Source organism: Chrysemys picta, chromosome 2, assembly GCF_011386835.1.
Source record: "Chrysemys picta bellii isolate R12L10 chromosome 2, ASM1138683v2, whole genome shotgun sequence".
Taxonomy (NCBI): domain Eukaryota; kingdom Metazoa; phylum Chordata; order Testudines; family Emydidae; genus Chrysemys; species Chrysemys picta.
The window spans coordinates 223,891,000-223,918,765 of NC_088792.1; the positions used below are offsets into that span (position 1 = coordinate 223,891,000).

At 41.6% G+C, this 27,766-nt stretch overlaps 1 protein-coding gene across 2 annotated transcripts in view; it reads right to left on the reverse strand.

The window, feature by feature from the left end:
* Window positions 1-23,858: 23,858 nt before the first annotated feature.
* LOC101935745 (DGAT1/2-independent enzyme synthesizing storage lipids-like) overlaps window positions 23,859-27,766 on the reverse strand; it is a 112,151-nt gene continuing 108,243 nt past the window's right edge. For both annotated transcript variants that reach the window (XM_024107439.3, XM_005301219.4), the window contains exon 7: window positions 23,859-25,524. In XM_024107439.3, the coding sequence (XP_023963207.2) occupies window positions 25,420-25,524 (105 nt within the window). In that variant the 3' untranslated portion in view covers window positions 23,859-25,419. The remainder of the gene's footprint in view (window positions 25,525-27,766) is intronic.

The window sequence follows — 27,766 nt, forward strand, 5'->3', positions numbered from 1 at the left end:
TTGCAGTGCCAATGATTTGGAGAGAGCCAACAGATCGTACCTGCAATTGTTACTTCTGCATGGTACCTCCAGTTGGGAAAAGTGTGTCAAAGAAGAAAAAGTGGACTGTGCATTATCCAAACATTCCATCAGCTATACGCCCAGTACCCCACGGAGAAGGACTGCTGGTTCCTGATGCACCAGAATCATTCTCACTTGAGTCAGACGAGGAAGAGGATGAAACTTCTGGTCCTGAACCATCAATGTCACAGGACCCCCATTTTCTCCCATCCTCCTCCTCTGAACCACACCTCATAACACAAGGTGAACTGAATGACCTTGTCAGGGATTTGGAACTACCCAAGAGTAAGGCAGAGCTGTTGGGCTCCAGACTACAGCAGTGGAATCTCCTGGCAGGTGATGTTAGGGTTTCCATGTTCCGTGACCATCAAAAGGATCTTGTCCCATTCTTCTTCATGGAAGGTGATCTTGTACCCTGCAACAACATCGATGGTGTGAAGGCAACATCCTTCACGATCCAGATGAGTGGAGACTGTTCATTGATTCATCGAAGACGAGTCTTAAAGCTGTTTTACTGCATAATGGCAATGTTTTGCCATCAATTCCAGTTGGTCATACAGTCCATATGAAGGAAACCTATGACAACATGAAACAACTTTTGAGGTGCATAAACTACGACCAACATCAGTGGCAGCTTTGTGGCAATTTGAAGGTTGTTGCTCTCTTGCTTGGTCTGCAGACTGGATACACAAAGTACTGCTGTTTTCTCTGCGAATGGGATAATCGTGCAAGAGATTCCCACTACATCAAGAAAGATTGGCCACTCCGACAGTCATTGGAGCCTGGGAGGAAAAGTGTTCAGCATCCACCACTTGTTGAATCAAGGAAGATTTTGTTACCACCCTTACACATCAAGCTGGGTCTGATGAAGAACTTTGTCAAGGCCATTGACAAAACACAAGCAGCTTTCAAATACCTCCATGGAAAATTTCCAAGGTTAAGTGAAGCTAAGATAAAGGAAGGTGTCTTTGTTGGTCCTCAGATTCGTGAACTTCTTCGAGATGATGCATTTGACCATGCACTGCGTGGCAAGGAAACGACGGCATGGAAAGCCTTCCAGTTAGTGGCAATAAATTTTCTCAGAAACAACAAGGCAGACAACTACAGGTTGTTGGTGGAAAACCTCCTCAAGGCATACAAAAGCCTTGGTTGCAACATGTCACTAAAGATACATTTTTTGCACTCTTATCTAGATTTTTTTCCACCGAACTGCGGAGCAGTGAGTGATGAGCACGGCGAGCGATTTCACCAGGACATTGCAACAATGGAGAAACGCTATCAGGGCAAATGGAGCCCATCAATGCTTGCAGACTATTGCTGGACAGTGACAAGAGATGCTCCATTTCATGAATACAAGAGACAAGCCAAGAAGCGCCGAGTAGACACTGAATAGGACTAAACTATGTACATAATAGTTTTTTGCCTTTTCTTTCATAATCAATTTTATTTATATAACCCTTTTGCTGATTTTTGAAGTGTTACATAAACAGGACAGATGAAATAATATCATGTAAAGCAACCATAAACACATGAAAAGACCTAGGTTTACAATTTATGATTAAAACTCTACTATCTACACAATATACATAGACATAAAATGTAAAAACTTAAATATCTTAGAAACAGTAGCCAATCAGTTGTTTTAATTGTCATATTTGAATTCAGCACATGAAAATACATAATAAATAGCAATTTTATCTCTGAAGCAGATGACTTCTCAAAAATTGTAGACCCATGTTACCAGTTTACCAACCGGGACTAGTTCCCCTTGACTATAAGCATGAGAAACTGGTTAGCAGAGACCCTGCAGAGCCTAATCAACGTTGCCATTTCTTACATCTGCCTCTGGTCATTCATTATGTATGGTTAGATTTTTTAAAGATAAAATATGTGGCTGAACTATCATGTGAAGTGTTTTTGGAGCAGATAATCATCATACATACTTAAAACCAATGATGAATACAAGACCAATAATGGCTGTTTTATTATAGTCCCTTTTTTCTTGATGAAACATTGGATGTGGCCACTTTATGCAGGAGGTAAGGGTGCTATTTGAGATGATCTTGCTTGTTCCATTTTTCTGAATGTGTAAGTTTTTAACTCTTGCAGAAATATTTATTTGTGGTGCAGTTCTTAGAAACTGAACACAGCAGTCATCTCTGTTCTGCCTGTGGCCTGGTCTATGCTACAGAGTTAGAGTAATGTAAAGCAGCTTTCATCAATCTAACTCTGTAAGCATCTACACTAAAATGTAGCTCCCACCAACGTAAATCGCCCACTACACAGACTTAATTACTCCACCTCTGCAAGTGGCATAGCACTTACGTCGATGCAAAGTTAGGTTGACACAATGTCAGGGTAGACATTGCATTGCTTACATCAACTGTTGCTGCCTTTCAGAAACTGTCCACACTAGTAGTTAAATTGGTGCAAGCGCTTCAATACACATGGACAACATAAGGAGCATAATGTGGACATGTAAAACCGATTCAATTACAGCGGTGGCTATATGTCGACATAACTTAGGTCAACTTAATTTTGTAGTGTAGATTTGCCCTTAGTCTCGATGATTTAAATTTGTAGTTGTAGAGCTATTGCCTATAGCTTATATCTACAAAAGCAAACAAATCATCATATGGTGTCAGAAGCAGCCTAAGAATCAAACTGGTTTGGACTATGGGATGTGCTGAATTCAGTTACCCAGCATAAACTGGAAAAATATTTTTGGGGAGGGGAAGACATTCATATAGCGTGCAGTGCCCATTTCCAAGGGTCCCCTGCACTCCACAGAGGAAGAGGAAAAATACGGTATCTGCTAGTAGCAGTAAAGACTTATTCCTTACTCATTTCTTTTGGGGGGCGGGGAGGAATCTGCTACCTGCAAGATTTTCAATGAGAGAAACCTGGTGCTAAGCTCCCAAATCCATATTTTTTAAATATGGATTTTGGAGCCTAATTTTATGGTAATAAAAAAAATCCTATCAGAGCAGTAGAAATGCAAGTAAGCAGGTACTAAAACATCACTGTTATAAAGAAAAACCCACCCTCTATTTTTGTTTGGTTTGCCATATAGCCTGTTGCCCTGGTCACTGTCCTGATCTTTGACACCCTTTGATGCCTTATATTCTGTTTTCAAAGCTGTAGTGGCCCAATGAGTCCAGGTTCCAGAAGAGCTTTCTCTTCCTCTCATCATTTGACAGCCCAAGGTGTTCCCTTTGCCCAAGCTTTCCAGAGCAACAGAGATTGATGTACCACAAGCAGCAGCAGGAGAGTAAAAATTGTTTAGTTGCCAATACTGCAAATTCGTTTTATCTCAAGATCATGCAACGTAATTTCTGCTTTGTATATTCTCACCAACCACAGAGTCAGGAATCAAAAGAAAGCGGACAACTGTGTGGTTCTTCACAAATCACTTCAGAAGGGGGAGAGATAGCTCAGTAGTTTGAGCATTAGCCTGCTAAATCCACAGTTGTGAGTTCAATACTTAAGGGGACCATTTAGGGAACTGGGGTAAAGATTTGTCTGGGGATTGGTCCTGCTTTGAGCAGGGGGTTGGACTAGATGACCTCCTGAGGTCCCTTCTAACCCTGATATTCTATGATTTAAAGCAAAAAAGCAGTAATTAGTATTTAACAATTGTTTATAGGTTTACCCTTGCATTTCTGTGGGCTAGGATTGGCATATATCTTTGCGGGGAGGGTGTCATAACTCACGTCAATCATACTAGGCCTCTCTCCCCAAACCCTGTCTGGGATCTGAGGGGTATGATCTCCTCCCTGCATTAGCGAGTAACCATGAGGCCTTTCTCAGCACTTCATGTGTCTATAACTCACGATAAGGACGCCCAATTACATTCGGAGTTATGCTGACTCCACTCACTGACTTGAAACACCCAAGATTATCTGTTTACCCCAGCTTTCTCTTAGCCATGTATTGTTCTTGGTTAGCCAGCCCCCATGACTCAGGCCAATATGACCAAATAGCAATGGTTTGAGCAACTGTTTCTGTGGAACATTGCTTTTCACTATGGATTTACAATTCCCAAGTTATTGAAATATACATAACTTAAAATGAATATATTTTACAAAGTTTGTAAAACACATTCTAGTCTTTTTTCTGATGTTTATGAAATCATTCCAATGAAGCCCTTAGTACACTGCCTGGTATTTTTGGTGTTGTTGTATTAGAATCTGGACTACAATCTTTATTAAGAGACTAATTAACCTTTACATCTCTTTGTATTGCATCAGCATGCACATAGCAGAATCATTGATTTCCTTTTCCCCAAGGCTGCAAAAGATACTGGGGAAAAAATCATCTGAGTAAAGTGTGTGCGGGGGGGATCCACTTTAAGAAGAATAGTAAACCACTTACAGTGGCTAGTTGTCACCCTAATAGTTTCCTTTGAAAACCAATAATAAACAGTTATGGTGTCAATCTAGGAGAGATCTTAAGTGTCATTAAATCAATGGGACTTAAGTTCATACTTAATGTTAGCATGTGCTTAAGTTCCTTCCTGAATTAAAGAGTGCATCTGACAGTGTAGTTGTGAAATGAACATGTTAATCACAGAAGACTCAGTCCTTTGCCCATTGAAATAGACAGCAAAGTTCACATTGAGTTCAGTGGAAGCAAGGTAGTCCTAATATAAATCACACAACGCTCTTTGTAATATTTGACTTCATAAACTTTATTTCTAGACTATTTCAATGGGAATTTAACAAAACTGATGTATTAATAAAATGGAAAAACATACAGTACAATCCTGTAATTTCTCAGGTGACACTCAAAACCTTCCAGAGAGGATGATAATCAGGAGAGCCAGTTCAGCAAGTTTTGGAGAATGCAGTATTAGGCAGTAAGCACATACCCTGCCGGGCTAGCTTCCCAGACTTGAGAGAGCCAGCCTGACTGGCTCTACAGTTATTCCTGTGGAGCTCCCAAACATCACAGGAACAAATTTTTCAAGAAGATCTTGGGAGTGGCCTCCAAAGAACAGTCTGCGAAGTTTGACTATCTTAAGATAAGCAGCCTGCATGACAGTTGTACAAACGTGACCATCTTAAACCATACACATTTAATTTAATTTTTATTCTTGGTGTCTATATCAAATAACCATGTACGAATAGGATGAAAATTCCTTCAAAGGTTTCAAGCAATGTCACACCCCATGAGGTTACACTTGCAGTGATTTAGCACCAGAGCCACTAAATTCAATGGTATTGTACATTTTATTTTATTTTTTATTGATATGCTATTTTACAGGCTACTAGTATATTAGTATCTATTTTATGTTACTACCACTACTTGGTACTTAAACTGCTTTCCCTCCAAGCAACTCAAGGTGCTTTATAAGCCACCCTTCTAAGATAGGTCAAAAACTTACATAGACTATTTCATTCACTTCTGAAATTAAATGTTAAAATACTAGCTTTCAGGGAGCTGTTGGATTGCAAAGTCTATTAAAAAAAACACAGCACGTTCTCAGGCATAAAAGTACTAACAACTATGATTCTGGCTGTTCTTTGTGCTTGTTTCAAACCACAATTATAATTTAAACTCCTGGTTAAGAGCTAGAAACATATTTTCCCCTTTCTTTCATTTGTATGTGTGTGTGTGTACACAAACACCACAATACTATACAATTATCCAAGTAAATCAGCTGAGAAAGAAATTTAGATTAATTCCCTGGCTGTTAAAGGTCAAATACACTCAAGAATGCTTTTAACTAGCACAGTATTGATGGAGAAATGGAGCCCTGTAGATGGCATATACTTCCTGAATACATTAACCAAGGAAGTGAAGTGAAAGGATTTAAAACATTTTGGGTTATATGTAAAATCAATTTCAACAAGACAAATCTTGTGATGATTCATGCTAAAAGAATGCAAAACACGTTTTTTGTGGTGGTTATAACAAAAAAATATGGCCACTGCTCTATCATCTGACTATGATTACAGCTGGAGAGTTTCTCCTTTCTAGCTCTGGAGAATTAATTGTGGTACAATTATAGGTGAGGAGGTTAAAGGGAGCAAAAAAATAAGAGTTATAGGTGGCGGACAGGAGAGCTTTAGCTACTTGACTTCCTAGTAAGCCCACAATTTGTGGCATCAGAGCCATTAAAAAAAAAAAAAAAAAGCAGCCTCCCATGGCATATCTTTGTGAGCCTCCACAACAAGGTGATACTTCAGACAAATATGTTAGCCATGCTTGGTATCCATGATCTTACATGGCCCAGATGATGGCAGATTTGTCTGGGTAGAGCCTTCATATTAGCTTTCATACCGAAAAAAAATAAAGATGCAACTCTTGTTTATAATGTACATACTGTATGCAATACATGACAGACAAAATTCACACTAAAAAAATCTAATGAAGATGTCATTTTAATTCTTTCATTTACTCTTAAACACAGAAATATTTCAAATACATTTAACATAATGCAATTATAGAATGGGTTTTGATATTGCCAACAGAAGAATCAAATTTACCTTTTCAGCTAGTTCTGCAGCAGTTATCTTTGGATCATATGAAATAGGATTTCCAATACATGTGCAATATTGGACTGGAAACCCGCAATAGAGAGGAATAACTGGCACTCAAAAAACTTCATAAAGCCACCTAAAAAACCCTGTATGTTTATTTTAAAAAATAGTCTTATAGCTGGGAAGGGAGTAAATACATGTCAAGCTTAGGAAAAAATCAGAGCCCCCAAATTAATTGAATCTAAATGGTGCCTGTTTGTCTCACTCTCGACAGAAAATTTAGGTGTGAGGATGTGTCTGTTCCAAGACAAGGCATGGCAGATTTAGTAAACTAGAGTCTAAAAACTGTGCACCTGAAACTGAAATTAATCTACTGATGGTTCTATATATACACAAACACACCAAGCAGGTTTTACAGAGATGTTTTATTATGAAACATTCATATCATCTGCCCAAGTTTATCCATAGTATCAAAAGAAAGCAAAATTTAAAGACATTTAAAAGAATATTTCTTCTGAGATGCAAGTGAAGAAAACCATTTCAGACATTTGGAGGAAAAATATATTTGAAGTACAATATATCTTACTTGTTTCTCTAAGAGACCTATATGCTTCCCGGACATTTTCAGTGTACATTGGAATGATGGGCTAAGAAAAAGGAAAAACAAAAAAAAGTGAGAATTTAATAATGTACATACGAAAGAAAAATCCATACTTGTTATATTTAAGTGCTTATTAATGCAAATGAGAAAATTGATTGAAGCTGGAATAAGAAATGTGTCAGTTTATTAAGCAGTAGGCATGGAGTTCTGTACAGTTCAGTATATGATCTGGACTGGAGACACTGCCCTCTAGAGGAGAAATATATTTCAGTCAGTTTACTTACAACGTTACTCCTGAACCCCAGACACATTTAGCATGCATGTCAGAAACGTCGATGTGTTGTTAATCACTGTTGTCTCAAATCTAAATGAAATCCGTTACAGTATCCTGAATAATAACATAAGGAATTAGATTTGCTAGGGGGAATTATGGAGAATTATATTATTCTTTGTGGTGATGCATAAACTGTTGAATTAAATCTTGAGGTTTTTTAATGAATCTGCAGAATATAGTGGAAGGTGTAACGTTTAGGGAGCCCTCTGAAGCTCTCTTACAGGTTTCAAAGTCTCAAAATGTCTTTTTATTCACAGGATTAGAACAATCTCCTGTGACTGTAAGGGTGCAGTTGTGGATTCTTCAAGATACACTAACATATTTGAGATTAGAGTAGAATACTCAGATTAAAGGAAGATTAGCTGGTTTTGTATCCTCTTATTTAAGAGTAATGTCAAGTGAGTCAGTTTTTATAACATACTAAACTTGAAAACAGAAGTCAGAGGTCTACTTTTGTTCCCCTCACCTGTCACAAATGTTGCAATTTTGTTGACTGCCATTTTTCTTGGACACTAATGCAGCCACTTTTATCTAGGGTTCAGAGTAGCAGCCGTGTTAGTCTGTATCCGCAAAAAGAACAGGAGTACTTGTGGCACCTTAGAGACTAACAAATTTATTAGAGCATAAGCTTTCGTGGACTACAGCCCACTTCTTCGGATGCATCCGAAGAAGTGGGCTGTAGTCTACGAAAGCTTATGCTCTAATAAATTTGTTAGTCTCTAAGGTGCCACAAGTACTCCTGTTCTTCTTTTATCTAGGGGTAAATCTATATCAGTAGTTCTCAAACTTTTGTAGTGGTAACCCCTTTCACACAGCAAGTCTGAGTGCAACCCTCCCCCCCCCCTTATAAATTAAAAACACTTTTAAAATATTTAACACTATGATAAATGCTGGAAGTGAAGCAGGGTTTGGGGTGGCGGCTGACAGCTTGCGACTCCCCAGGTCATAACCTCACAACCCCCTGAGAGGTCCCAACCCCCAGTCTGAGAACCCCTGGTCTGTCACTTCTAGAGGGATATCTGTTTTATTTTAATTGTAACTAAGAAACAATTACAAAACAGACTATCATAAATATAATTTCTTTAGTAGGATAGAGTACTGTTCAACCCACCATCACAACAAATAGTAGCTATAAAGAGAGATTCCATGATTTCTACACATGAAACTAGAACAGTGTGTGGTGTTGAAGATAGAATGAAGGAAGCAATTAACTGATGGCATCTCAGGTTACCTGAAAGCAATAAGGGAATTCAATTCTGACTCTTAAAATACCTTAAGCAAAATGCAGAATACTGCTTCTTTTGAGAAATAAATGTTCTACCTACACTTGTAGTGGTTGAAGGATATTTGGAAAAAAGGAAAACTTTGCATGTTAAAAATGGACAAATACTGACTGCAACTTAATTTCATCCGCTTTTTGGACTTTCTCAACACTACCCATAAGAAACAATACTGTTCTATATGCCTGGGTCTCTAAAGTTCAGGGCTTTACACACCTGTAGAACATGGGAACAAACAGCTCTCAGGAAAGCAATTAAAATTAGATGTTTTGGTATTTTTTTGTGAACCTAATGTATATATAGTTCACAGCTTAAGACAGAGAATTGACAATCAGTAGACAAACTAACCATATCTGGTGCATACATACATTTTATTCACTTTTCTTTATTCCTTTTCTATTTTATCCACTTGCCCTTATTTTATGCCACTTAAACTTATGTATAGTTTATTGATGCTGTTTGAGGAAAACACTTATTATCACACTGACTTTATTATCTGTGGAAGATAAAAACAAAATATAAAGAAAAAAAAGGAAATAAGTCAAAGCAAAGAGGACTGAGACTCTGATTAGATGTACTTTAGAGATACAGGAAAAGAACTGAATGATAAAACAAAAACAATTCACTCATGTAAAATTATATCAGAGAACCTCCACAGAGCTAGTAGAACAATTAGAAGCAAATACTTAAGGATCAATAATACCTTCTAATAGCACTCATATGGGAAAAATTTTAAAATATCAGCAATTATGCCATATTGAATTTTGGTCACTTGATTTGAATGCTGCTTGATTATTTAATATTTAAAAATATAAGTCAGGACTAATTTATTATATTTCCTGTTTACCAGTATAAGTCTGATTTTGCGCCTGTTCCCCAAAATCTCCAATGGAAGTCCATTCAGCTTCAATTAATGCTCAATGGCATGTGAGGTTTTGTGGGCATTTTTTTAAGATCATGCCCAAAATATTGATTATTTTTAAGATAATAACTAAAATCTGAGGTTATACATACAAATCTTTTAAAGAGGTCTGCAAGAGGGGAGCACACAAAAAGAATCAAAGATGTTAACAGCAACAGAGGGTCCTGTGGCACCTTTGAGACTAACAGAAGTACTGGGAGCATAAGCTTTCGTGGGTAAGAACCTCACTTCTTCAGATGCAAGTAATGGAAATCTCCAGAGGCAGGTATATATCAGTGTGGAGATAACGAGGTTAGTTCAATCAGGGAGGGTGAGGTGCTCTGCTAGCAGTTGAGGTGTGAACACCAAGGGAGGAGAAACTGTTTCTGTAGTTGGATAGCCATTCACAGTCTTTGTTTAATCCTGATCTGATGGTGTCAAATTTACAAATGAACTGGAGCTCAGCAGTTTCTCTTTGGAGTCTGGTCCTGAAGTTTTTTTGCTGTAAGATGGCAACCTTTACATCTGCTATTGTGTGGCCAGGGAGGTTGAAGTGTTCTCCTACAGGTTTTTGTATATTGCCATTCCTGATATCTGACTTGTGTCCATTTATCCTCTTGCGTAGTGACTGTCCAGTTTGGCCAATGTACATAGCAGAGGGGCATTGCTGGCATATGATGGCATATATAACATTGGTGGACGTGCAGGTGAATGAGCCGGTGATGGTGTAGCTGATCTGGTTAGGTCCAGTGATGGTGTTGCTGGTGTAGATATGTGGGCAGAGTTGGCATCGAGGTTTGTTGCATGGGTTGGTTCCTGAGTTAGAGTTGTTATGGTGCGGTGCGTGGTTGCTGGTGAGAATATGTTTAAGGTTGGCAGGTTGTCTGTGGGCGAGGACTGGCCTGCCTCCCAAGGTCTGTGAAAGTGAGGGATCATTGTCCAGGATGGGTTGTAGATCACTGATGATGCGTTGGAGAGGTTTAAGCTGAGGACTGTAGGTGATGGCCAGTGGAGTTCTGTTGGTTTCTCTTCTGGGCCTGTCTTGTAGCAGGAGGCTTCTGGGTACACGTCTGGCTCTGTTGATTTGTTTCTTTATTTCCTTGTGTGGGTATTGTAGTTTTGAGAATGCTTGGTGAAGATCTTGTAGGTGTTGGTCTCTGTCTGAGGGGTTGGAGCAGATGCGATTGTACCTCAGTGCTTGGCTGTAGACGATGGATCGTGTGGTGTGACCGGGGTGGAAGCTGGAGGCATGAAGGTAGGCGTAGCGGTCGGTGGGTTTTCGGTATAGGGTGGTGTTAATGTGGCCATCGCTTATTTGTACGGTGGTGTCCAGGAAGTGGACCTCCCGTGTAGATTGGTCCAGGCTGAGGTTGATGGTGGGGTGGAAGCTGTTGAAAGCATGGTGGAATTCTTCCAGGGCCTCCTTCCCATGGGTCCAGATGATGAAGATGTCATCAATATAGCGTAGGTAGAGAAGGGGCATGAGTGGACGGGAGCTGAGGAAGCGTTGTTCCAGGTCAGCCATAAAAATGTTGGCATATTGTGGGGCCATGCGGGTGCCCATAGCGGTGCCACTGGTCTGGAGGTATATATTGTCACCAAATTTGAAATAATTGTGCGTGAGGATAAAGTCACAGAGCTCAGCAATAAGTTGTGCTGTGTCATCATCAGGGATACTGTTCCTGACAGCTTGTATTCCAATACATGCCTCCAGCTTCCACCCCGGTCACACCACACGATCCATCGTCTACAGCCAAGCACTGAGGTACAATCGCATCTGCTCCAACCCCTCAGACAGAGACCAACACCTACAAGATCTTCACCAAGCATTCTCAAAACTACAATACCCACACAAGGAAATAAAGAAACAAATCAACAGAGCCAGACGTGTACCCAGAAGCCTCCTGCTACAAGACAGGCCCAGAAGAGAAACCAACAGAACTCCACTGGCCATCACCTACAGTCCTCAGCTTAAACCTCTCCAACGCATCATCAGTGATCTACAACCCATCCTGGACAATGATCCCTCACTTTCACAGACCTTGGGAGGCAGGCCAGTCCTCGCCCACAGACAACCTGCCAACCTTAAACATATTCTCACCAGCAACCACGCACCGCACCATAACAACTCTAACTCAGGAACCAACCCATGCAACAAACCTCGATGCCAACTCTGCCCACATATCTACACCAGCAACACCATCACTGGACCTAACCAGATCAGCTACACCATCACCGGCTCATTCACCTGCACGTCCACCAATGTTATATATGCCATCATATGCCAGCAATGCCCCTCTGCTATGTACATTGGCCAAACTGGACAGTCACTACGCAAGAGGATAAATGGACACAAGTCAGATATCAGGAATGGCAATATACAAAAACCTGTAGGAGAACACTTCAACCTCCCTGGCCACACAATAGCAGATGTAAAGGTTGCCATCTTACAGCAAAAAAACTTCAGGACCAGACTCCAAAGAGAAACTGCTGAGCTCCAGTTCATTTGTAAATTTGACACCATCAGATCAGGATTAAACAAAGACTGTGAATGGCTATCCAACTACAGAAACAGTTTCTCCTCCCTTGGTGTTCACACCTCAACTGCTAGCAGAGCACCTCACCCTCCCTGATTGAACTAACCTCGTTATCTCCACACTGATATATACCTGCCTCTGGAGATTTCCATTACTTGCATCTGAAGAAGTGAGGTTCTTACCCACGAAAGCTTATGCTCCCAGTACTTCTGTTAGTCTCAAAGGTGCCACAGGACCCTCTGTTGCTTTTTACAGATTCAGACTAACACGGCTACCCCTCTGATACTTGAAAGATGTTAACGTGACCCTGAAGCTCTCCAATATTACACAGTTTTAAACAAGATTCAGGGTTAGGAATACAGAGACTTCAGCTTTCTTAGTTCCATGGCAAACACACTAAGAAATCCATGCTAAAGTCTATCAATGTATTGGTTAGGATACAAAAGAGAAAATGAGCTAAAACACTTCAAAATGGCAATTAAGTGATTATATAAAACAAACAACTAAACCCTATCAAAGCGCCTTTTAAAACAGCAGATATCAGCCAGGTTGTCCCACAAAATAATGAGAATCTTTCTTGGTGGAAAGGAAAGGGTTAGTTTTGTTGCTCAGCTCCAAGGAGGTGAAGGATGGCCACTTTTCCTGCTTTTGACAAAGAGCTGGACGGATGGGCGTGAGCCCGGCAGACAGGCTAGTAATCGCGAGATTAAAAAGAATAGTGGTGATTAATCACAGTTTTAATCACACTCTTAATAATTGAATACCAATTTAAATTTATAACAACTATTTTTGGAATATTTTCTACATTTTCAAATATATTGATTTCAATTACAACACAGAATTCAGAGTGGGTCATAGGTACAAACTCAGTGCAAACAGACTGAGAGGCACAAAACACAGAAGCCCCAGCCCCAGGATATGGTGGACCGTGTTGGCTTTAAACCACGGTTGTGCCCTCCTGATCCTGGGTTATTCCAGGGGCTGGAGGAGAGGCTCCTGTCTAGGTTACAGGAGCTGTCCTATGGCATATAGTACTGCTTGGAAACTCCTAATGCTGTATACTGCAGCCCTGGCCCTGCTATGCTCCTCCCAGCCACAGACACCTCCTACACTGACTTTATGGGGAGCCGCCAGGAGGCAGCCTTATGCCTGTCTTCCACATTGCCTGCATGAAGGGAGGCCTCACCCAGCCAGATGCAAGGCCCTTAGGACTTCTTCACGTCAATCCAGCCATTTTAGATAATGTACAGGGGCTAAAGAAGGGGTGAGACTCTCACCTCATTATTTAATGAACTTTAAATCTGCATAATACAGGAAAGGCCACATTCTCTTAGCTAACCACGGAAGAAAAACCTGTGAGCCTCCTGTGATTCAGTCGGTGGAAGATGCAACCTTCTTTGCATGAGGAAAATATGACAGAATGAGTTTGGGGGAAATATTTACACTTGTCTTCAGATTGCATGTAAACATTACTGTTGTTAATAAACAAAAACTCCTGCCTATGAATGTGAAACTATTCACTGCTAGGCTGATTCAGAGGCCACTGAAGTCAATGGCCTTTTTTTTTTTCAAAATAGACTTCAGTGACTTTGGATGAGGTTCGTTAAGAGTGTGTGGCTACAGTTCTACTAGGGTAATACTTACGCTGGCATAAATGGATTACTTCAGATTTACACCAGTTTAACAGATATCTGACCCAGTATCACTAAACCATTTGAAAAATACACTGTATACGCACCCTCCTTTCTGTCTAGCATTACTTAATATCAGCAGACCCGTACCCCCTCCTTTAGCTCCCATTCATTTGCAGTTTGGGTTTGCAATCTTTAATCTGCCAAATCTACGTCACTTTACAACTCACAACCCAATTCACACAAAGCATCTAGACGGGGCATCAGAAATGGGAGGGGCCTGGTGCCATTGGGCTGTGGCTCTCCCATTTGGTGCTCCTTTTCCTACAAGAAAATGCACTATATGAGTCCCTTCCACTTCTGGGAATGGAGGGAATGATCCAACAACAGTTGCCCAAAGTATGGGTTTTATCACACAGCACTACAGGATTATCATTTATTTTATTACAGCACTTCTGTGAAGCATACAGAAAGCAAAGTATTAAAGAAGTGACTTTTAAAATGAAATTTGAAAGAGGAGCGGATGAAAAACTGTTTTTTTTTAAATGATTAGTGATCACATTTATATGTCCAGTTGCTGTGACCGTTTTACATTTTTGATTTTTGGCATGTGAAAGAACATTTAATTTAGGGTTATTAAGGAGCAGGCAGTAGGATGTAATCTTTGTTGATAAAAACAATAGTAGGTCCCACACGCTATTACACAATAACAGGATGACACTGACATGGAGACAAAAGAATCTGAAAAAGGATCCAGAAAGAAATGTAGAGACAATATTATATTTAGAATATATACTATATTAGGAATAGTAACAATCCAACACAAAATGCTTGCCCATTTTGAGCTAACCTCAATCCCATCTTTCTTTTAATCATATCTTTCATTCCCCACTTTCTTTAGAAAAAATAGCTAGGTGTCTCAAACTGAGTTACACTCTATAATCTTTATTCAATTGACAGATTTTCACTATCAGTGGCCCTCACCTTTTCAAACCCACTACTATTAGGTTATACCCTTAATAATATCTATGCAACAAAACTGAAGGCAAGAGGGTTGCACAGGATTGATTGGAGCTCAGTATGAATTCTGTTGATATATAAGAGGAGACAGAGTCAAGCTCACTGTCTTAGGTATGTTGACTTTGCAGTTCTAACAGGAATAAATATTAGTGCAAATTATTTTTGTCACTAAATTAAGCAGTGATGACTCTGAATAGATAGGAGGGGCTCTCTGCTCATTAAGAGGTGTCATTTTTAAGTACACACTTTTCAGGACAAAAGCAGGCTAAGTACGTTGATACACTGCAGCACTGGCTAATCAACTCAGTTCAACATACACAATGTGCAGTGCTTGTTCTGACATCAGAAACCTATCTAGTAATTGATCAAATTCAATGACCTTGAATTTGCAATAAAGCCACTTTACACCTCTCTGGCATCATAAAGGAGGCTTTTTTTTTTTTTTTTTTTTTTTTAAATACGTGTGTCTTTTATATTGCCACAAGTGACATATAGAGGGAGGCAGAAAAGGAGATCATCAAATATATGCAGTTTATATATACTTTTTCTAACTAACTAAATTATATATATATAAAATATATAAAATATATAAAAAAAATTAGAATCTTGAGACCTTGCTTGTTCTCAAGGCAATTACATCCTTGATGCGGTGTATGTGACCAGCATTGTCATAAGTCTGAAATAGTCCTAGTTTATTGATCTTCAGAGGATCTTTGCTCAGCAAAAGCCCATTTGTTTATTTCAGGGATAAGAGAGGACTCCAGTATGACATTAGAAAGATCTAAATATGTGCAACTGCTGGGTTATTATATATTCTAATTATTGGGTGAAGAGGGTGGTAATCATTTTTCTATAATTGTGGCAAGGAATGTCTAGAGCAGAGATGGGCAAAGAGGTGTCACATCCAGCCTGCGGGACCGTCCTGCCCGGCCCCTGAGCTCCTGGCCCAGGAGGCTACCCCCAGCTCCTCCTCCACTGTTCCTCCTCCCCCTCGGCCTCAGCTCGCTCCGCCGCCGGCGCAATGCTCTGGGTGGCGGGGCTGTTAGCTCCTGGGGCAGTGCAGCTGCAGAGCCCGGCCTGACCCGGTGCTCTGTGCTGCGTGGTGATGGTGGCAGCGGCAGCAACAGCGTGGCTCGGCTCCAGCCGGGCTTGGTGGCTGTAACGCCACCAGCGCTCCAGGCTGCTCAGTAAGGGGGCAGGGAGCAGGGGGGTTGGATAGAGGGCAGGGAGTTCGGGGTGGTGGTCAGAGGGTGGGGGTGTGGATAGGGGTCGGGGGGGTCGGGGGGAATAGGGAGTTGAATGGGGGCAGGGCAGTCAGGAAGGAGGGGGGGTTGGATGGGGTGGCAGGGGGCAGTCAGGGGCAGGGGTTCCAGGGGCAGTCAGGGGACAGGGAAAAGGAGTGGTTGGATGGGGTAGGGGTCCTGGGGGGGCCGTCAGGAATGAGAGTAGGGGTTGGATGGGATGGCGGGGGTCCGGGGCAGTCAGGGGACAGGGAGCGGGGTGTGTGGATGGGGCAGGGGTCCCGGGGGGGCAGGAGGAGACGGGCTGGCAGGGAACAGGGAGGGTTGGATGGGGCAGGAGTCCCGGGGGGGGGGAGTGCAGATAGGAGGTGGGGGCCAGGCCACGACCCCATCCCCTAACCGGCCCTCCATACAATTTACTAAACCCAATGCGGCCCTCAGGCCAAAAAATTTGCCTGCCCCTGGTCTAGAGAAAAGGATAGAGGGTCCTTTTTATGAAATGGGTGTGTGAATCAAAATAAATACAAATACATACATTTGTTTATTACTTAAGGGCACTCTTAAAAGTGTTTCTCAACACTGGACAGTGATTGTTAATAAGTCTATTCAGTTAGGTTGTGCTGCTGCTTTGAAACATTCTACAAAAATGTGGTGTACACTTATGCTAACTAAAGGCACTTTCAAAAATGTCCCCCAATAAGCCCCCTAACAGAAATGTGCATGTGTCCTGGACAATCTGCTTCTTCTGGAATTTGGCCTGAAGCATACCTGTCTCAGAATCATTGGGGTAAAGGGGAGCAGAAGGAATCACCCCCAACAGTAAAGAAGGAGAAGCCTCATACCCCTAAGGCTGGGAGGTCTGCTGCCACCACTGCGAATAGGAAACGTAGGGTAGTGGTGGTCGGAAACTCTGCGCTGAGGGGGACGGAGGCGCCCATCTGTCGCCCTGACATTTCATCTTGGGAGGTATGCTGCTTGCCGGGAGCCCGTATCCGAAATGTTTTACACATACAGAATGGGAAGAGACTGTCTAGGAAGGAGTACGGCAGAAAGGGATCTAGGGGTTATAGTGGACCACAAGCTAAATATGAGTCAACAGTGTGATGCTGTTGCAAAAAAAGCAAACATGATTCTGGGATGTATTAACAGGTGTGTTGTGAGCAAGACACGAGAAGTCATTCTTCTGCTCTATTCTGCTCTGGTTAGGCCTCAGCTGGAGTATTGTGTCCAGTTCTGGGCACCGCATTTCAAGAAAGATGTGGAAAAATTGGAAAGGGTCCAGAGAAGAGCAACAAGAATGATTAAAGGTCTTGAGAACATGACCAATGAAGGAAGGCTGAAAGAATTGGGTTTGTTTAGTTTGGAAAAGAGAAGACTGAGAGGGGACATGATAGCAGTTTTCAGGTATCTAAAAGGGTGTCATAAGGAGGAGGGAGAAAACTTGTTCACCTTAGGATAGAACAAGAAGCAATGGGCTTAAACTGCAGCAAGGGAGGTCTAGGTTGGACATTAGGAAAAATTTCCTAACTGTCAGGGTGGTTAAACACTGGAATAAATTGCCTAGGGAGGTTGTCGAATCTCCATCTCTGGAGATATTTAAGAGTAGGTTAGATAAATGTCTATCAGGGATGGTCTAGACAGTATTTGGTCCTGCCATGCGGGCAGGGGACTGGACTCAATGACCTCTCGAGGTCCCTTCCAGTCCTAGAATCTATGAATCTATGAAAATCATTTATTGAACTAAAATCTAGGGTCTGAGATTGCAACCCCTACTCACAGGAGCGCCACCAGGTTTTCTGCCGCCCTAGCCAGCGGAAGGTCCCTCCCCGAAATGCCGCCCCCCAGAGAGGCGGTAGAAGGTCCCACTGCCAAAATACTGCCGCGGTCGCCGCCCCCCAAATTGTAGTGCCCTAGGCGACCACCTAGGTCACCTAATGGGTTGCGCCGGCCCTGTCTACTCAGCCAAACAACCACTGAAACCAACAGGATTTTCACTTGAGTATGCACTATAGGATTGAGCTGCAATTAGGTAAGGAAATGCATTGTAAATACATTAACCAAAATTGTGCAAAACAACTACCTCATCCCATATCTTCACCCAGATGAGGAAATATTTTTTAATTTTCTTAGGGAGAGCAACATCTGTAATTAAAGTTGCATAACTGGTTCCATTCTAGATGGCGTTTTCCAATCATTTAAAATTCTCAATTTTTTAATCTTTCAGGCTTAAAAATTCCATGATTAGTTACAGCCTAAGGTTTTATTTATTTATTATTGGGTAAAACCAAGTAAGCCATTTTTCAATAATAAAGTATTAAATATATTCTTGTCATTAGGGGAAAAAAAGACTTAAAAAAATAGCTTTAACACCTCTGGGGTTTGAGAAAAGAAACTTGAAATTTACCAGGGAGATAACATCTAGATTACTAATGTGTTTTCCTTGGTCTAATGAAAATCCATTTAGATTTGCCTGAATTATAAGAATTTTAAAAAGAAATTTTGAGCATTTTTATCAGATAATGAGGATTTTTAAAAACTAAAGATCTTCCAATATTTCACTGGCACTATGTGTTTGTATGTTAGCAGAGCACTAATACTCATTCAGCAAACAATCTCTTACTATTGGCACTGCACATGTGCATATGAAAGCTGTGCGGCATTTCTCATTCAGGGTCTTATCCAAAACTCATTGAAGGGCTCGTAATCAGGACTGTAGTGCATAAGTTAGATGGGAAGTGAGGCATATAGAGAATGTGCCACTGCAGAAATTGAATTTTGCATAGGGAATGAGGCAAGGATCACACACTAAACAATGAGGATAAAAATAAGTATCAAACAGGTGTCTCAGTCACTGTGTGCTGTGGAACCTGTGCACTGCAGATGTTGTGTGGGGAAGGGATAGTATTTGTTCATTTAATTGAAATCTGCATTGTAATGCATATACACAAGGGAGCAGTTAGTAATGCAGTGGCCACCCTAAATTTGTCGTTTCCTGACTTTTGAGTATTTCACTTTGCTACCTTAATGTCCCTTTTAGGTTGTTCTGTGGTTTATAATAATTTATATGCTGTATAAAAATGTGGTGGGTGCTGTACATACATATGACAGGTCACTGATCCAAAAAAGCATGCATTCTAAACAGACAGTTTTCCCAATTTTCATCATTCAGTGTTTTAAACTATTGTGTTGGGGATTTTTTAACAAGGATATGTACATGCACACCTCTTGCATTTTCATTTTTTGTTTTACACAAGCATTTTTAAAAGACAGTTTTTGTCCAATGTCTGGGGAGTGTCATTATAGACATACTGCTTCCCAGGAGAGGGTGAGTGTTTCCATAATGTCAGAATAAGTTGAAGATTGGACTGGATTTATTTTAATTTAAGTTTCTGTGATGGGGCATGTCCCCCAACAGGGTTAAGAGGGGTTAAGGTGATCAGGCAGGCCAATTAATTCCAGTGGGAGGAGGAATCAGGGCGCATGCCACTAATTAGAAATAGGGTCAGATGAGCAGAAGGCAGGGCCAGTATAAAGCCCAGGAGCAGTGATCAGGAAGGCAGGCTGTGGTTACTCCCTGAGTGGAGGGAGTTGGGAGACTGGCAAGGGCAGGGGGCGGGGGGGGAAGTCAGAGGAGTAGGAAGAAGCCCAAGGAAACATCAGCAAGGGGGTCAGACTGGGCAGAAACCTTGGCTGCTTATTATAGGGTCCCTGGCCTGGAACCCAGTGAAGAGGGCTGGCCTGCGTTCCCTTACTATCTACTGGCAAGGGCACTGGAGACACCTGCCAGACAGCAGGTCCAGAAGGACTTTGAATTCCCTGAAAGGAATGAATTACTAACATTCTGCAAGTGATGGCAGTGTTCATTTGGTCAAGGAGGATTCATTTATGCAGCTACCTGGACTTCTTTGTCATCAGTGCAGCAGTCTGCTCAGGAGTCTTGTTTAATTTGATTTAGTCTTGGTCAGCACATCTTTCTTGAAAGCAAAGAGACACTTCATTTGATTCCTTCTCAACAGCTCTTGTACCGAGACATGGTACTGCATGCCAGGTTAGCAAAGCCTGAGAATGACCCCGATTCAGTAGTAACACTTCCTGCTTCCTGTCACAAGTTCTGTGCAGGAACCTCTCCCGATAAATGTAATCGCATTAGTTTACTTTGCAACCTGTATTACACAAAAAATAGTCCTTCTCTGTTGCTAACTAAAGAATCTCTTCTCTTCAAATGAACCTATTTGTGGGACTTCATACAATGGGTAAAGGTGACAGTTTTGCTGGTATAAATTATAACAGCAGCAAGTAGATTTGCAGATCACTCATTTGAAATAAGTGTTTGCTTCCCCAATCATCTCCTTGGGTGTTTACTGTAAAACCTAATGATAAATGTTGGTACGGTTACCTGTTTCACTGCAGACCATTTTAGAAGAAACATTCAACAAGCATGCTTGCTTATTCCCCTCTGATGGATGAAGCAGAGATATTGGCATGGAGGACAGTGAAGCAACTGATTGTTAGGGGACTAAGAGTCCCAGCCTCCCACTCAAAAAACTGAAGTCACTCCAACCCTGCTTACAGGAGAAGGAAAGAGGAGATTCATTCCCTCCCTAGTACCAAAAGCCACAACTGCCTCCTGGCTACCAGGAGCCTGAGCTGCCTCCCTCGCCTTTCTGGCTGCCAAAAGCCCCACATGTCTCCTTACCCAGCTATTAAAACTCAAGCGCTTCTCTGACACTAAACAATTTCTACTATGCAGTTATAGCTTGGCAATGCCTAACTAAATAAATTGGAATTAGATATCAAAATAGGCCAAGGAATAGTGTAGTGATACTGTTCACTGACAAATGTGAAAATTAAAACTTCACTATTTAAATTTATTTGTAGCTGCTACACAATCTCCACACCATTAAGAAGCCAGAAGGCCTTGCTGAACAACCAAGATCCAATATACGGGGACTTGTCTATGGGGTTCATTCATACTGCCCATGATAGTAAGTTAAGCAGATTCCTTCATAGGAAAGTTAAATCGCCTCTGGAGCCCCAGGCAGCACTGGCCAGGCAGCGTGGAAGGGCTGGTTGGGGGACGCTGACCCCCCCAGCTCCGCCCCTTTTGCCCAAGACACTGGCCCCCCTACCAGTAAGTTTGTAAGAATGCATACTGACTGGACAAAACTAGCCAACCAGCAACTCCAAGGCCATAAGAAGCAAATATGTAAGAATAATTCAACTGTTGTAAAATAAATACATACGTACATTAAAAAAAATGGAATACATGAAAAGACAGCTGGATTGAAGAGGATAGCAATGGCTAAAAATAGATAAATAAAAAGGCACCAATTTTAGCAGGATAAGTAAAAATATATCAGTTACGCGGATTTGGGGTTATGATGCAGTTATATTTAGAATAAAATAGTTATAAATGAGAATTTTAGTGTGCACCTGCATAGTGTAACAAAACAAAACATAAAGAACATGTATTTAACAGAGGGAGGTGGAACAATGCAGGACATTCACCGGAGTGGACCAGCATTAAGCTAAGCTGTTTGCTAGTGTTACCCGCACCCCAGAAAAAGGTAAGAAATTGTTACTCACCTTTAGTAACTGTTGTTCTTCGAGATGTGTTGCTCGTGTCTATTCCATATTATGCTGTCTACTCTATCTGCTTTACTTATGCTTTTTGCTTAATTAAGGTGGTAAAATATTGTCCTAAAATTTTCATATTAAAGTTTTAAACTAGTTAAGCTTAGTTTTGGTGTGGATTGTGCTTTTCACCCAACAATGTAAAGCCATCTTCTCAAGGCCTACTGATACTGTGGCAATGAAAGATTAAAGTAGGTTTCCACCTAGGTTACTACAATACTCCTTAGTCACTCACCAGCCCTTGGTTATTCACTAACAGACCAGGTTCTGCATCCTTTTTCTGTCCAGGAGTTTGGAAACAGGCCTCCAGGAAGACAGCCCTGGGAGGAGTTGCTCTGTACAAGGGCAGTCAGACAATGCTGCAGAGCCGAAGACGGGATGAAGAGTGCAGAGAAGTGAGCCTGGATATAAGTGAAGAGTTTGAATTTAATTTATTGGACTTGTAGTAGTTCCGGGGTGGGGTTCGTCCCTTCCTGGGGCGCCTGGGAGCCAGGCCGCCCTGCTACAAAGCTAATAACAGTTAGGGCCCAGACCTTTGGGCAGGGATTGAGCACACAATTGACAGTTCAGAGCTCAGGCCCTTAGGCAGGGGCTGAGCACACAATTAACAGTTCAGGGCTCAGGCCCTTAGGCAGGGGCTGAGCTCACCATTGGCAGTTCAGAGCTCAGGCCCTTAGGCAGGGGCTGAGCACCCCATTAACAGTTCAGAGCTCAGGCCCTTAGGCAGGGGCTGAGCACCCCATTAACAGTTCAGAGCTCAGGCCCTTAGGCAGGGGCTGAGCACCCCATTAACAGTTCAGAGCTCAGGCCCTTAGGCAGGGGCTGAGCACCCCATTAACAGCCCCAGCCCTGGATCAGGGCGGGGCAGCAAACCAATAGTCAATCAGCGGCCCAGGCCTTGTAGCAGGGGCTGGGTCAGTTTGGGTTAGTCCAGGCCCTAGGGCAGGGCGGGGCAGCAAACAAATAGTCTGTCAGAGGCCCAGGCCCCTTGGACAAGGAGGAGGAGAGACTGCCACCCGGCGCGGGGTGGCAGGGGGGAACACAGGCCCACCCACTCCACTGTGTTCCAGCCTGGGGCCCTATCCGCAGCAGTCCATCTGCCGCTCAGTCAGTGGGGATCCTGACCGCAACACACTGACATGGGTACGGGGTCTGCTATCCCTGGGCCACTTCCCATCTCCTCCTCCATGGGTAGCTGTCCATCCTGAGTTTCGTCTGCTGGGTCGCAGATCATGGGCTCCTCCGGGCCCCGAGCAGCAGATAGGTTTGTCGCTCCCTCTGGGCCCTCGGCGGGGGGAAGCTCAGGCCGCTCCTCAGGATACCGGGCTCTCGGCAGGCTCGGCCAGTCCTCCTCAGGATACCGGGCTCTCGGCAGGCTCAGGCCCGCGGGAGCTCGGGCACCAGCGTCTGTCCTCTCCCGCTGCCAGCCAGCTACTGAGCGCTGTGGCCTGGCCTTTATACTTCCTGTCCCGCCCCTTGACTTCCGGGGGGCGGGGACAGGCCACGGTGGCTCCGCCCACTCTGGCGGCTGTTCTGGCTCGTCGCTTCCAGGGGCGCCTGGGAGCCAGGCCGCCCCGCTACAGGACTCCTAGAGTGTGCTAGATGAGAACCTGCTATACTGCATTAGCCACATGGGACAAATCACTGATCTCCAGTTGGGCTGGCCCTATTCTCAGAGCTCTTAAAAAACGGGAGAGAGCCTACAAAACTCACTTCTGGTTTCTTTTTGTCAAAACAGCTGAAATTTGGCCACTTAAAGATACGGGAGGAGGTTCACTGCAGAAGTGCACACAACTGGAAAACATGAGTATGAGCATTGGTGGCAACGTATTTGGTAAAATACCATTATGAAAGATTTCAGAGTAGCAGCCGTGTTAGTCTGTTTTTTTCCTCCTGCTGATAATAGCTCATCTTAATTAATTAGCCTCTTACAGTTGGTATGGCTACTTCCACTTTTTCATGTTCTCTGTATGTATATATATCTTCTTACTATATGTTCCATTCTATGCATCCGATGAAGTAGGCTGTAGCCCACGGAAGCTTATGCTCAAATAAATGTGTTAGTCTCTAAGGTGCCACAGATACTCTTGTTCATTATGAAAGAGTGTTTGAAGAAGGAATCCACACACAGAAGTTTGTCAGTTTTACAAGAGTGAGTCAAGTATAACTTCCAATTTTATTTGTTTCCAGGATTTCATGCACTACATTTAAAATATAGATTTAAATTACTAAATACATTAATATGTAGAGTGAAGCAACAGGGCATTTAATTTTGATTCTTTTCTGTACTCATATACTTCTGTACTGGATACTTTTCAAATTGAGCTTCCAAGAAGACAAGAAATCTAAATGCTTCAGTGCACTTTTTTTTATGAACATAGATTTAGCTCAAAAGTTTGTACTCTACACATTTTAATACCAAATCAAGCAGACCATGATGCTGTACAAAATGACCAACTGGAGTTGTTTCTTCAGATCAAATTTTCCTGATTTTCCTCTTGTAATAGTAGACAAGTGGCTATTGCAAGAAGATTAAAGCACAAAAAAATAAATGTTTGCTCAGTCTTTTGGAGTCATTAAAGAGCAAATACTATAAGGGCAATAATTGCATGAAATAAAAGCAAAAAAGGCATCTTTGAGTAGGAAGTTTTCTGCCACTGCCACTTGGGAGCTCATCTCTAACATTGTTGGATAAAATGTTGGTCCAATTAAAGTCAAAGGGATTTTACTATTGAGTATAGTGGGGTCAGGATTTTCACTCCTTATGTTTACAATTTAAACAATTCAAACATTAGACAGTGCTTCGACTTTTTACAACGTTAGAATAAGTTAGTAATTCTGCTGTGAAAGAATGAATATGATTACTATATCAGAGCATCTATGCCAAGCAAATTACTGTTAAACTTGGTGAAACATCAAAAATTTAAAAGTAGCCTGCAAAGGAGAAAAGATGGGTTTGTGCTTTTTGTTTGTTTGTTTTTGTTTCTGGTACATCAAGAAGGCCTGAAGAGTTTTTCTCCCTGTGAGGATCTGGGAGGGTTTCTTCTTTCTTTTTTATATTAGAAAATTTTAGGTGTTGTCTGCCTTGGAAGAATCTGTGATGATTGGAGAACTAGCACAATGGGAGCTGTGCTATTGAGCAGTCAAAGCATTCTTAGACTCTGGGTTTTCATTTGTTTTGTTAGCACCTGTTTAAAACATAACTTTTAAGGAACATCTTGTCATTTCAATTAAAGTGAGCCCACAGTGCCGATCTGAGACACCCCAAGAGGTTCTCCAACACAACCAGACTAGATGTTTATTATTGGCCTATTCCTATTCCCATTGACTTAAAATGGGATTTGGATCAGGTTCATGGCTTTCAGTGGTACCAGTATCAAAACCTAAGTGGGGGGGGAGGGGGTGGTGGAAAATTCCACCTCCAAAAAAACACCCCCACCTTTTCAGGCCATCTTCACATATCCTAAGCTAGTAAAAAGAGCACAAGCCTAAATTTTTCAAAATCCTTTGTAAGCCAATTTTATCTTTTAAGAATTAGAGTTTTGGCCCGTTTCCACTTGCTGATCAGAGACATAAGAGAGACAGCCCTTGTTGGGAGAAAAACTAATTTTTTTAAAAGTTCAAAGTACAGTAACATGTAGTTATTAATAGTTTTACAACAAGGTATGTACATTTTAAACATATATGTAAACACACTAGTCATCTTTCTGATGTTTATCAAATCGTTCCAATAGAGCCTTTAATATATTTCCTGGGAGTTTTTGGTGTCTGTCTCTTAGCGCTTCGATGGCAATCTTTGTCTGTTGAAAGAAAGAAAGAAAGAGAAGTGGAAACATTTTATATTATAGGAATGACGAGTCATTATTTTCTTCAAGTTTTCCCAAGGTTGCAAAATATATACAAAAAGTCTAAAACTCTATGGAAACTGGTAAGGGTATGGGCAGAGGGGGCAGAAAAGGGAAATTCTTCACAAGATCCCATCAAACACTTGCTGAGGAAGAGTCTCATTTCCAGATGCTAGTGTATTTTCCTGTGATAACTAAGCATACTAAACAATTATATCTAGCTATGCAATAGTGACATAGACATGTTATCTCACTAAAGCCCTAATTGTAATAATCTCTAAACTAAACCAGCACTGAGGAAAACCTATTCAGTGTAAAATCCTTTGCCACAAGTTTCAAGAGGTAGTTTCCCTTTCAAAACCAGCTATACACTTTTCAAACTCTATTTTAAATGTTTACTGTTCATTAAAATATTCATGGCATGGCTAAATAAAAAGGGAGATTTAGGATTAAAAGGACAATTCCTTCAGCATTCAAATGTACTGTTCCCAACAAATCAGGTTTCTTCAGGCCTATTGACTCTCATCCACTATAATTAGGCTCCAGCTAAAATATGGTAATCAGCCAAGACTCTTTCCTCTACACCCCACCAACACTAAAGAATTTGTTTATAAACCAGGTCAACTTGAATTTAGTTAAAAAGGTCAATGGGAACTCTTTGGTGCTCAAACTCTTGGGGTGGGGGGATCAGACTATTTTTGTAGGTGCCTAAAGATGGAATAATGAGCCTAGATTTAGGCACATAATTTTGAAAATCTTGGCTAATACATATAAATGCTTTGGAATCCAGAAATTTTAAATGTTTCTCATACTAACATTAACACCCACAGTGCTCCGGTAGGGCCCAAACCTCAGCCAGTTTGCACCAAGTAAGGATCTGACTTATAATATTTATCATTTGCAGATGACAGTCATGTATTTTCTTGGATTTCATAGATTCAAGGACTGGAAGGGACCTTGAGAGGTCATCAAGTCCAGTCCCCTGCCCTCATGGCAGGACCAAATACTGTCTAGACCATCCCTGATAGACATTTATCTAATCTACTCTTAAATATCTCCAGAGATGGAGATTCCACAACCTCCCTAGGCAATTTATTCCAGTGTTTAACCACCCTGACAGTTAGGAACTTTTTCCTAATGTCCAACCTAAACCTCCCTTGCTGCAGTTTAAGCCCATTGCTTCTTGATTTAATTTCCATTTTAAGAAAACTGGGGGAAGGGATAGCTCAGTGGTTTGAGCATTAGTCTTCTAAGCCCAGGGTTATGAATTCAATCCTTGAGGGGGCCATTTAGGGATCTAGGGCAAAAAACCTGTCTGGGGATTGGTCCTACTTTGAGGAGGGAGTTGGACTAGATGACCTCCTGAGGTCCCTTCCAACCCTGATATTCAATGAGAAACTGCCTCTGAGTTTTGGTATTTAAAGATGACCAGTAAAGCAAGACTTTTTTTTTTTTTTAATTCCTCCTTTAGGAAAAGTATATAAAGCCAGTCTCAGGGATTTTCTTTTGCTTATAATATTCATATGAAAAGAAGGCTCTATTATTTCTAAGCTTTGTAGGAGAAACTTGATAAGATCACCAGAAAATGAAATTAGTATTACAGCCTTAAGTAACATCCTGAGCCACATCTCTCCTTCCCTCCAAAGAGTCTCAGAGACTATACACAGATTGTTTACTCCCTCTGTCCCTCTCCACCATAAATGAAGCAAAGTGTGGATTCCATTTCTTAGAGAGAAAGGGATTGTGTTTGGAGAGATGCAACATAGAATACATCCATGTAAGACATCTAGTCAGGTCTGCTAGCAAAGAAAGGAAAGGAAAGACTATAGCCACCTGACATTTTTACTTAAAAAAACAACAACCCTGAACATGCCACAGAAATATGTCATGAAAAAAATATGTTAAGGTAGTCCTACATCAGGAAGAACCAATGGAGGGCACAAACAAATAGTTGCCTTTGCTTGCAGTGCACCTTTAAAATATTCCTCTCCAAACTGTAGGAGTTTTCAGGCTTTCGTGTATTGAAAGTGATGTTTATCAAATAGCACTGTCAGCTATTCATCAGCAACTTAAATTCACAGGAGTACCATTTATCCCAGATTAAGCTCTCTCACATCACAAATGAAGCTTCACTAACAGCCACACCTGTAAACTTCTGGGTTTAGAGTCAAGCTGTGTTCCTTTCTCCTGCAGAATG